At 40.9% G+C, this 12,875-nt stretch overlaps 1 protein-coding gene across 3 annotated transcripts in view; it reads right to left on the bottom strand.

Annotated features, from left to right (window-relative positions):
- Positions 1-12,875, bottom strand: part of LOC140105135 (complement factor H-related protein 5-like) — a 332,603-nt gene that overhangs the window by 304,733 nt on the left and 14,995 nt on the right. For all 3 annotated transcript variants that reach the window (XM_072129061.1, XM_072129060.1, XM_072129062.1), the window contains 2 exons: positions 7,809-7,955; positions 2,720-2,902 (listed from right to left, as the gene is read on the bottom strand). In XM_072129061.1, the coding sequence (XP_071985162.1) occupies positions 2,720-2,902; positions 7,809-7,881 (256 nt within the window). In that variant the 5' untranslated portion in view covers positions 7,882-7,955. The remainder of the gene's footprint in view (positions 1-2,719; positions 2,903-7,808; positions 7,956-12,875) is intronic.

Below are 12,875 nucleotides of genomic sequence, written 5' to 3'. Positions count from 1 at the left end.
AGCAACTTCTGGAGACCTCTGATTCCTTCTTGCATGCTTTGTTTTTTCTGAAAGCAAGGCACTTGAACAGTGTAGCCCTTCCCTTCATACACTCTGAACTTGTATGTGTACCCTGATGTACTCTCACACAGCTTATACATCTTCATGGTCTATGATGGGCCTGATCTTACATAAACAATCATATCTGTGGTCATCTCGGGGTGGACACTGTGTATTATCAACGTAATGTACAAATTTATGGATGGCTTCAAAGCGCATCCTGCTCATCGCTAGGCGGAACATTGGGGTGTGGTACAGTATGTCTGTGCTCCAATAGTCTCTGCTTGCAGGCTTTTTACCAGTCCTATAAGCAGTGCTATTGCAAAATATTTCTCCATCTCTGCTGCAGTGACAGAGGTCCACCTGTAGGGTTGTGCATAAAAACAATTAGGGTTTTGGGAAATATGTAGTGCAGCATAGAGATTTGTATCCCAGGACTGCCGTGAAATCAGGGACCTGAGGGGCATAAGTACTAGGGGTCAGTCATGTTGAGTTAGAAGTCCTAGGCACTTCAGTAGCAGTCACAGGCACTTTTTCAGCATTAGTCCAAAGGTTCCTTTTGTGGGGGTTCTTCTGGGTCACTTTGGGATAACAAGGATGACATATAAAAGGGACACTCATTCCGATTTTGTACCAGAGGCATGAAAACTGTATGCCTCAATGGTGTATATGTTTTGCATGCCATGATTTCCACTGCCTTAAAAACACACAGCTACCACATCCAAACATGGCATGCACTACTACCTCCTCCAAACATGGCACGCACTTCTCCCTCATCCAAACATGGCGTGCATTACTACCTCCTCCAAACATGGCATGCACTTCTCCCTCATCCAAACATGGCGTGCATTACTACCTCCTCCAAACATGGCATGCACTTCTCCCTCATCCAAACATGGCGTGCATTACTACCTCCTCCAAACATGGCGTGCACTTCTCCCTCATCCAAACATGGCATGCATTACTACCTCCTCCAAACATTGCATGTACTTCTCCCTCATCCAAACATGGCATGCATTACTACCTCCTCCAAACATGGCACGTACTTCTCCCTCATCCAAACATGGCGTGCATTACTACCTCCTCCAAACATGGCACGTACTTCTCCCTCATCCAAACATGGCGTGCATTACTACCTCCTCCAAACATGGCACGTACTTCTCCCTCATCCAAACATGGCGTGCACTACTACACGGGATACTTAGATCCGCCTCCCATAGTTTTTGATCACTGTCATTGGCCAGTCTGTATTCCATCGCTCAGTCCCGGTGACATCTTTTACAGGTGCCGTGTCATAAACGGATATAACCGCTGCTGAGCAACAACAGGTTAATAGATATAATTCCTCAACAGGCTACAATTACTTTTTATAAGTCTACCACCATAAAAAACATCATTGACTACAATCTATTAAATCAAAAGAAAAACTATAGGTAATCCTGGATTTTACAAATGCAAACACAAGAAATGCATGTACTGTGAAATTATCAATGGCTTAGCCTGCAATTCTTTGTCAAACACTACAGGAGAACACTATAAACTTAAACAAAAAACAAAAACACACCTATTCATCCAAATACCTACCAACCAGATACAAAACTTCATATGCAAAGCCTACATAAACCATCAATTAGTACCTACAACTACACTGTGAAAATCACATAAAGAGGATATAAAAGGAACAAAAACTTGGATTCAATCCATAAATATAAATTGTATTAGATGCACAAAAATAACAGTTTCATCATTAAAAACACCCATTAAAAACATAATCTACGAAGGTGGTAAACACAGAGGTGGTGCACATCATGGTCCTACATACAGACATAAAATATATACTATCACCGAAATAAACGTCAGCTGCTAGCATTTCAAACGTTACATGATATCAATAAAGTACTAATTCATATGCAAAAAGCACATAAAATATGATGTCTATCTTGTCAATTGTATCTTTGACCTGCAGTAAGTAGGGAGTACCATTCAAACTCTTAGGTCTCATATTACAGGGGTTTGGCCATTAAAGAAAAATTCCAAATCATCATCATCATCAGTAAACAATCCCCCATACCTGACAGTCCTGTAACAGGGGAAAGAGAAGGAGCCACAGGGAACCCCACAGGAATAACACCCTGCCTGAGGAGGGAAGGAGAAGGGGCAGAGGGAGACCGCTTAACCCCTGCTGCATCACCCTGCATTAACCCCCAGCAGCCCATACCTCTGAGATCGGAGCTCTCTGACACGCTGAAGGCAAGTTTCCCGGGAAGTGTAGCTGGCTTGAACTGTGCACAGGTCTGCCACATGCTGGTCATTTTTAGGTACTGCATTTGATCCTGCGCCTTATACATGAACCTAGATGTCTTATCAGGCATTTATTAGAGGTGTGCCTTGTACTCCGGTGCGCCTTGTAGGCCGAAAAATACGGAAATATGAAATGTACAAATTCAGAAGAGGCCATGACTGCCAGATGTAACAAATGTTTAGGTTTGACATCTAAGAGACAAACCCTTTTATTCATAATCTAGAATATGCTGATAGGTGGTGATAATCATTATCGAGCATAAAAGGCAAATAACATTTTGCTCTGACTTGTTTCGGAATGAGCTGCACTTCAGAGCAAGCACATCATTTTTCATTCACAAAAACATAAATGAATTTAGAATGCTTAGGTTTTACTAACCTTTACATTGTCCTTTAGCAATCTGCCACCAGGTGCCTTCGATACATGCCATTTTAATGGGTCCATCCTGGATGTATCCTGGGGGGCAGGCAAAATTTGCTACCTTACCAGGTGGGTAGGTTTCTTCATTCCATTCACCTTGTAATTGAGCTCCATCTACTGGATCAGGCTTTTGACAATGATCTACAAAAAGATAAAGTAGAGAGCCTTTTTTAATAAACCAATCAATTAAGCATAGCCTTACATAACAATCCTTCCATCCAAGACTCCTGCATCATGATTAATTGTATAGATATGTTTTTTCATATTTAAAATGCTTTATACTATACAATAGAAAACAGTAAGCAACATAGTAAATACTGTTCTTAAAATTAAATATAATGCCTGAATAATTTTTTTTGTCACAACAATAGAAGAAAAAATACAAGAATTCAAATAATACCAATACTATTGAGGTGTTAAGAAGTTAGGATTACCAAGGCAGATTCTGATTTTTAAACCTTATAATTTTAGTACATTACATTTGGCATATTTTTCAGAGCCAAAGTTTTCTTCAGTTTTTTTCTGAGCAGATTATGCATTGTCACTTTTTATTGGCTATACAATCTTTCTTTTTTTGGCAATTTGGACATATAAGGGCTTATTTTTTGCGACATGAGATGCACTTTACAAATAATTCATTTTCGTGGGTCATTAGCTTATTGATGAGATTTTATTAACTCTTGAATGTATGGGTGAAAAGAAAATTGTCAATTTTGGTTTACTTTTTTTCGTATTTTTTGGGGGTCGTACACCGTAAACTAAAAATACTATATTATCTTTATTCTACAGGTCACTACGATTACGGTGATACCTCATTTATACAGTTTTTCATTTATTTTTACAATTTTACTGGATAAAAACTAATATAGAGGAAATCTCATTTGTTTTTGCATCGCCATCTTTTCGGAGACGTAACTTTAATATTTTTTTGTTGACAGAGCTAGTTTTGGGCTTATTTTTTACGCGTTGAGTTGTTCTTTTCAGTGGTACCATTTTGGCGCACATAACTTTTTTTGATCACTTTTTAGAACATTTTTGTGTAGAGATTTTATGAAAAATTTACATTTTTGGCTTGTTTTACGGGTTTTGTTTTTACGGCATTCACCGAGCGGGTCCAATAATGTTTCTGAGTTATTGTACGGATTGTTACGGACGCGGCGATACCAAATATGTGGGTTTTTTTGGCAATTTTGTGCTTTTTTCACTTTATTGCATGTGTATAGGGAATATTTGTGTTTAGGGGACTTTAACTTTATTTAATTAATTCTTTTTATTAAAAAATGATTTTATGTAGTGTTTTTAACATTTTTTTATTAACTTTTACAGGTTAGCTTGAACAAGCGATCCACTGATCACTTGTTCAAGCTCTTCTTAACATTACACAGTGTAATACAGATGTATTACACTGTGTAATGTAACACACTGAGCATGCTGCACGGACCCGGCTCACAGAAGAGGATCGCGCAGCCCCGGGCACCGGCAGTCCCGGGGCTGCGATCGGAGCCGTAGACCCTCCTGTTAAGCGCCGCGGGGGGTCCGATTCTTCTCAAATGCCCCTAGCACGCTGCGGTCAGCGCGACCGCGGCGTGTCAGGGGTTACCACCCGCGATCAGAGAAATCTCCGATCGCGGGTGTTAGAGGCGGGTGTCGGCTATAATATATAGCCGAGACCTGCAGCTTCTGGCGCGGGCTCCGTTCTGGAGCCGGCGCCAGAAGCATGACGTACAATTACCGCATTTTGCGGGAACGCACCTCCCGCCATGCAGTAATAGTACGTCAAATGTCGGGAAGGGGTTAAGGTTACATTCACATAACTGGTGGGGGACGTATATATGGCTGCAAGCTTGCGGGGGTATATATGTACCCCATAGGCCACCAATGGGTGGATGGAGGGATACGGTGCAGCAGACATGTGACACTGCACCGTTTATACCCAGGGAAAAGATAGGACATGTCCTATCTCTCCCCGTATTATGGCGCTGTGCGCCATGTATCACTATGGATAGGGGCAGGGGCATTAGTGTGAATGTAGCCTTAATAAAAATCTGATTCATACCCCGTAACACAGTATCACTGATAGAATCCTATTTCCACCCTGATGCAGGATCAGTCTTTATTTATAGTCTGCTTCTAAAAATATGCTAGTGAGTTGCAAGTGCACTGGTTGTGTCACCAGAGCCCCTCCAGTTGCACAAGGTAATAACACGCCCGGAGCATTAGCATAATTTTAAAATGCCATTTTTAAGGAAAATAAGACCACAAAAAGGTTTACAATGACAGATCCTGCTTCATGGTAGGGCCCTGTGAGGGAGGGGCTTTATAAGCTTTGAATCAGATGGTAGATTTTATTTAAAAATAAAATAATTATCTTGTATAATAACCATTTTATAAAAAGTAGTGAGAAGTTTTTGTGAAATTCTTCAATTCTGGTTTTCAGTAATAACAAAAACAGTTTAAACTATAGATAGACAAATGCGATTGATGATTACATCAGTGATCTTGTAACTATTCAGCGGAGAAGGAGGTCATGGATGGGGAGTACTTACCGTATATGTTACATAGTTAGAGGATTGAGGTTACTGAAGCCTATAATATATATGTTAATACCCATTTTGGAAAAGGTAGAATAGAACAGACCCCAACTATTCTTTTCCTGCATACGTGGCCAAGGCATATGCTCTACCACAAAGGGCAACATGTCGCCTCAGTATGTCCTGTATATATTTTGGATCTGTTAGTGGTCCTTATTTCAGGATTAACTGACTATTGTATGTTTGATTAGTATGACAACAAATCCTCCATTCCAGAACATGCTAACTTCCCAGAATTGTTGCTAGAGATGCCACCTTTGGCAACTAGCAAAATTTTATGAACTCCCCACATTTGTTGGAAGATCAAATGATCTTTGATACTGGTGGTTTCTGGGTTGTACAAACCTGTTTACTGTCCACCAATGCCCTGACATAACCACTGGACAGCAACTATTTGGACAGCATCTAGGAATGGTCAGTAATCACTTGCCATTCTATTTATGTAAATACATAGTATGGCAGAAGAGAGGGGTAGAAAATTGTGCCTGTCTCTTTGACCTAATCCTCGGGTCGGCTGACGATTTCTGGCAGTAGCCCCATTGGTAATAATTGTGTTATGTTCAAGCACATGAGCAGCAGTCAGAACCACAAATACACCCTGCCTCTAGGTCACTGGGAAGGAATTTTTGTGCAGTGCCCCTATTTCACAATGAATAAATGAGTTAAGTCTTGGATTAGGGGCGAGGAATCATCAAGAACCAGCAAGATAATTATTGTTCATTGTGCTTGGCCATGATGTCCTCTAGAAGTGGGCAGAGCAGTAGAGGTTATAGTGATTGCTGTTACAATTAGGTCCATAAGCTATGGGTCTACTGGCTCTCCTCTCTACTAGATATATGGCCAGCACTGCCTTCCTCACAGTGGGTCCTGTCAGTGCTAGAAGCAGTAGTTGATGCATACAAGATAATAAGTTCTGCAATCACTAACGTTCTAGTGAGCGAGTACCTAGATCTGAATTCAATTATTATGAAATATATTTTTATTATTATGGGTTTTTTCGGCATGAAAGAAAGTACTTCAATCTTAATCCCCTTGTGATTTTAACATGACAAAGATAACATTTAACCCCTTACATTGCAATTTTACTCAATTTCATTCTTGCTTTTGCTCCCATCGCTGCATTAGCTGCTTTGTGAAAGATTCAGCACTGTCGGCGGTGACAAGCTAAGCAGACATATTCTGATTTCTCTGTACTGTGCTTGGGCACAAGATGCTGTGTGCTGACAATGTGCTCAGATTATCAAAGTAAAGGGTTTAGCTACACTTTCATTTAGCTTCTGGTGATTTCACTAAGAGGGATGAGACATAGTCAGGTCTGAGTTTATGGTCATATTGAATTCCAACTAAAATATACAAAATTTTCTTAATATTTCACTGGTTCATTTAGTAAACCAAAGTTCAGGGATCTAGTTATGACCCATAAGCTTTTATATATGCCCCTGTCTTGTAGTTATAACTCAAGAAGACATATCAGAGCAGTACACATGCCGTAGTATAGGAATGGAAAGACCAATAGAGGATAGAATATTTAGCTATGCTTTGAAAAATTATATGGAATGCCTACAACGTACCCTTTCATTTTTTAAAAAATAAAACAGCATGGTCCCTTTCTACTATTGTTCTAATTTTTAAATTAGATTTTAAATAAATCTCTTCTATTAGACATGTTTCTGGGTGTATATGCACCTGTGTCTTTTCCTCCCTAGAAATAGAAATCTGCAGCCTTTTCCTTGCAGTTTCTGTGTCCATTCCAGGCCATCCATGAGACATCACCCTCTCTCACCCATAGTACGTGGACACTGACAGAGACAGGAAAGAGGGAGAGGAGGGAGCAGGATGCCTCATACTCTCCTGCTGCAGGCGCCATCTATTCAGCAGACACAGACATGTAAACAAAGAAGAATGGAGGTCTGCACACCTTACGGAATTAATTAGCAGGACTGCTTAATCACTTGAAAAACTTTCAGGAATTATCTACAAGGCAGTAAAGCTACATGGCAATTTATGTAAAGCAGTGGCCAAGCCACTGGTATTTTTTGTCCTCACCATCAAAAAAATTACATACCATCTGGATCCATGTGCATAAAGATACTTTACAAAATGAGCAATTTTGCTTTATTTTGGGCTTATTCACATGGAGGTGCTCAGTCCATGAACTGTGTGCTGGATTTCATAAAAGAACATTTCCCTTAAATTACACTCAAAGCATTAAAGTTAATGAGTAAACCAGTACAAGTTACACTAAAGAATAAGAAAGGCTCATAATTGTAACATTTTTCATGTCTCTGTTGTGGGGAGTTCTGATATTCTCCATAAATACAAATAAACCAAGCAGAAAATCAAACCATGGAAGACATTTTAAACACTTCTTTTTACCTTTTCTCTGTATAATCCATTGCTGGATTTGTCTAACAAATGCTCCACAGTGTGAGTAAAGTCTTATAAAAAAAACTCACCATTCCCCGGACTTGGAGCTGCACAACAGGACATTGTAGATATAAGCAGAATCAGGACTATCACTGGAGACATTGTGAGATTCTCAGGCCAGAGCTGTTATGGCTACAACTTGCTATCTTCTTCTGCACGAGCAAATCCTAAATGAGCTGAATAAGTGAAAATGAAGAATTTATCTCAAAGCAGAAATGTAAACAGGTTGCCCAATATTTGTGTAGCGATGCTATGGTTAGTCTAATATTACCGTTTCTGTTAAGCAAAGGTCGTGTTCCTTTTCTTTTGTATAGGATTGCACAAGTGTACAAACAAACTCAAGATTAGAAGCTAAAACATTAAAGTATTATTTCTCCTTCCTTGTTCAGCATCCACTTAATCCTATTATTTGTTGCAGGAACCAGTATACCCAGGGCCAGATTAAGGGTCCCAGCGGTATGGAGCACCTCATTTAAGATGGGGTCCCCCCAGATCGGCAACCAGCATGGGGCCCCCGTCCACAACAATATATGTGAAAAAAAGATACCATATAATTATCCTGTTTCAAATATCAGCCCAAGCTCTAAAAAAAATACTCCCGCCATACTATTACCAAGTAATGATACCACAATACCATTACCAATTAAAAGTACCACAAGACCAGTATTCCAAACAATAGCGCTACAATATCCAAATGATCCCTCCAAACTGCGACCCACAGCATCACCACAACATAAAGATAATACCAACATCCTGATAATGACCACAAGACTCTATTCATAGACCAGTATTACCAGTAATTTACCACATATAAACTCCATTTACTGTTGAACTTTCCCCCAATATTGTTATTATACAAACACCACCGAGCAAAGGACAATATCACTACTGACACCTCTGTACAAGGCCCAAATTATAACATTACATCAGGATTATTACCACTACATAATGACTGAATAATACTACAATACTAAATGATACACTACACATACAGACCAGTATTTACCACCATATAGTAACAATATAGTAGTAGATACCAGCCCTGCACAGAGGCCGCAGGCCCTTCTGGTCACACCACAACTGACCACACTGTACCCCACATATATCATATATACCGCTTACACCACAACTAACCACACTGTACCCACCACATATATCAAATATACCCCTTATACCACACCTGACCACACTGTGCCCCACATATATCATATATTCCCCTCACACTACAACTGACCACACTGTGCCCACCACATATATCATATATACCCCTCACACCACAACTGACCACACTGTGCTCCCACATATATCATATATACCCCTCACACTACAACTGACCACACTGTGCCCCACATATATCATATATACTCCTCACACCACAACTGACCACACTGTACCCCACATATATCATATATACCGCTTACACCACAACTAACCACACTGTACCCACCACATATATCAAATATACCCCTTATACCACACCTGACCACACTGTGCCCCACATATATCATATATACCCCTCACACTACAACTGACCACACTGTGCTCCCACATATATCATATATACCCCTCACACCACAACTGACCACACTGTGCTCCCACATATATCATATATACCCCTCACACTACAACTGACCACACTGTGCCCCACATATATCATATATACCCCTCACACCACAACTGACCACACTGTGCCCCCCACATATATCATATATAACCGTCACACCACAACTGACCATACTGTGCCCCCACATATATCATATATACCCCTCACACCACAACTGTCCACACTGTGCCCCCTCATATATCATATATACCCCTCACATCACAACTGACCACACTGTGCCCCCACCTATATACCCCTCACACAACAACTCCCCACATATATACTATCACACCACACCTGACCACACTGTGCCCCGACATATATCATATATACCTTTTCACACCACACTGTGCCCCCCACATATATAATATATGGCCATAAACCATTCAGGCAGGGTTCCCTCTTAGCAGCCTATTTAGGCAAGGTCCACAGGTCCTTAAACTTCCAGCAATAAAGGAAAAAATAATTTCACAGCATTCAAATGAATGGTAAACATATAAAGACGCACCAATATCCCACCGTGTGATCGGACCCTCAGGGCGGATTCCCATGTGTCGTTTTTGTCATGTTTTTAAAAGGAACCAAAATACAAATAGTAAGCGGCTTGGCCAAAATGCATATGCGTTTTCCATGAAACACATGCGTTTCTTTGTAAACAAACATACTTTTTGGGCAAACCCCCTACCACTTGCGTTTTGGTTCATTTTAAAAACGCCTCGTGAGAATCTGCCCTAAGGAAGCATTTACCTGTTACAACTCAAACTACATTACAATGAGTTTTGAGCAGGTTTAGAAGCAGCTTCTTATTTTAACAGGGGAAACACATTTACTGAACGTGTTTCCCGTTCAAAATGAAATTCACTCGTCTTTTGTCTGTTACATTTACAAAAACTGCACCTAAAACCACCTGACATCTGATTGTGATGCAGTTTGAGCAGCAACCTGTGAACGGAACACGAGCCACGTTTTTTCAGATGCATCACGCTGCATCATGACTGAATAATACTGCCACACCACTACCACTGCATCAAGACTGAATAATACCGCCACACCACACCACTGCATCATGACTGAATAATACCGCCACACCACACCACTGCATCATGACTGAATAATACCGCCACACCACACCACTGCATCATGACTGAATAATACCGCCACACCACTACCACTGCATCATGACTGAATAATACCACCACACCACTACCTTTACCCCTGCATCATGACTGATAATACCGCCACACCACTACCACTACATCATGACTAAATAATACCGCCACACCACTACCACTGCATCATGACTGAATAATACCACCACACCACTACCATTACCCCTGCATCATGACTGATAATACCGCCATACCACTACCACTGCATCATGACTGAATAACCTCTCTGAGTACAGCCTCCAACAGAACGAGATCGACCTCCTATCCAAAGGCTTATCTTTTTGTCCAACCGCCCCTGCAGACGACTTCCAACTCTTTTTAGACCTCAACACCTTCATCCGTAAACTTACCCTCAATCGGCATTTCGGCATACAATCCGCAACACATATGTCCACAATCCCAGTTTCTGATCCACCCCTTTATTCCCCCGAAACTCCTGCTCCCATTCTGGTTCCTGTCCACCCTCCCTCCCACTTCTACCCTCTACACCACAAGGGCCCGGCCATAGATACCTTTTACAACTTAGCCCTTGACGACCTCAAAAAACTTCCCCAAAATACCCCCCAAGGTACCAATCACAACCTCTCTTCTGCAGAAAAAAGAGCAATCAAGTCCCTCAAGGACAATACTACCATTCTTATAAGACCAGCTGATAAAGGAGGAGGCATCGTAATCCAAGACCGTCCCGATTACATTGCTGAAGCACACAATATTCTGTCAGACCTATCTTTCTATGAACCCTTACCGGCAAACCCTCTACCAACTGATTACACCACTTACACCAAACTGATTCACCAAGCCTCCTCCCAAAACCTGCTCAGCAAAAAAGAAAAACAATTCCTTACCATCAACAACCCACCCCTTCCCTTTTTCTATCACTTACCCAAGACCCATAAATCTCTTACTAACCCACCCGGCCGTCCCATTATTTCTGGTATTAATTCCCTAACCTGCAATCTGTCACACTGCATAGACCTCCACCTCCAACCCTTCGTCCTACAGTTACCATCCTATCTGAAAGATTCAACCCAGCTCATCAACAAACTCCTACTACTCAACAACCCCACCGACCCCCAAAGAAACCGCAAAGCTTGGTCGCTGTTAACAGCTGATGTTTCAGCACTATACTCCAACATTCCCCACGACCTAGGAACCAAATCCGTTGAGAACTTTCTACTATCCAATCCTAAGATGCCTCCAGCACAGACTGCTTTTCTTCTCGAAAGCATTGACTTCATCCTCCACCATAACTCTTTCTCCTTCGAATATACACCGACAGGAAAGCGGGGGTGAGGTCAATGGGCCACTGACCCCAAACCTCCCAAAAAGGTAATACACCTACACGATCAAAGAAAAACTTATAACAGATATGGACAACCTGGTGGTTAAAAAATCAATTTCATTTTATTATTGTGTATATATTAAATGACAAACAAAAAATAGGGCAACACACAGAAGAAATTGCACAATACCCAATGTAAACTTAAGCAATTAGCAGCAAGGATTCCCTAGAGTGCCAATGTAAGGCAGCAAATGATAATGCACAAATACATTGTTTAGGAAAAAGTTAAAGAGTACTATAATAAGTAAAGGGAAAAACCACATAATCCGCATATAGATAAATAGATCACATACAGACCGTCGGTAATGTGCAATGACCCACCCCGACACGTGTTTCGCCAGGAAACGGCTTCGTCAGGGGGACTACTAAGCAAGGGGAGGATACAACTTAAAAACACAGGCCGTCCTATCAGAAATCGACGCCAGAATGATTTAATAATGATCACCTGGGCTGCAGGAAACCGAGTGAAGAGATGCTCGGCTTACCGCAAATAGAGCCCAGGCTAAACCCTCGGCATCCCAGATGGACCGCAAATCTCGAGAGATTACGGAACACAGTAAGTATCGGGACAAAGAGAAAGAATGAGACTGAAGAATTGGGTAAGTATGTTAAAAATGTAGAAGAAAAGCCCACTCGAAGGCACATTCTAAAATTGGTACAAAAGGGACATATAATGTGTATAGTAGTCTACAACGTAAGCTACTATAGGGAGATGTGTGATGTGATTTTAGTGACTTATGCATAAGTGAAATATAATGAAAATAAAGGCGTATACAAAAGGTAAAAAAAGGGGAAAAGAGATGAGTGAAAAGTCACATTACCTATATATATATATATATATATATATAAACAAACAAAAAGTATTGTAGCAGCACTCAGTATCAAAAACATGGATTGGGTGCACATCCCAGGACACCGACCACGGGCCCCTCTCAAATGCAAGAAAAGGAAGATGGCAGCACTCCAAAAATAGTGAAGAAAA

The sequence above is a fragment of the Engystomops pustulosus genome, chromosome 10, assembly GCF_040894005.1.
Source record: "Engystomops pustulosus chromosome 10, aEngPut4.maternal, whole genome shotgun sequence".
NCBI lineage: Eukaryota > Metazoa > Chordata > Amphibia > Anura > Leptodactylidae > Engystomops > Engystomops pustulosus.
Note: the sequence above shows the minus strand (reverse complement) of the source record. Positions and strands in the feature narration are given on the sequence as shown.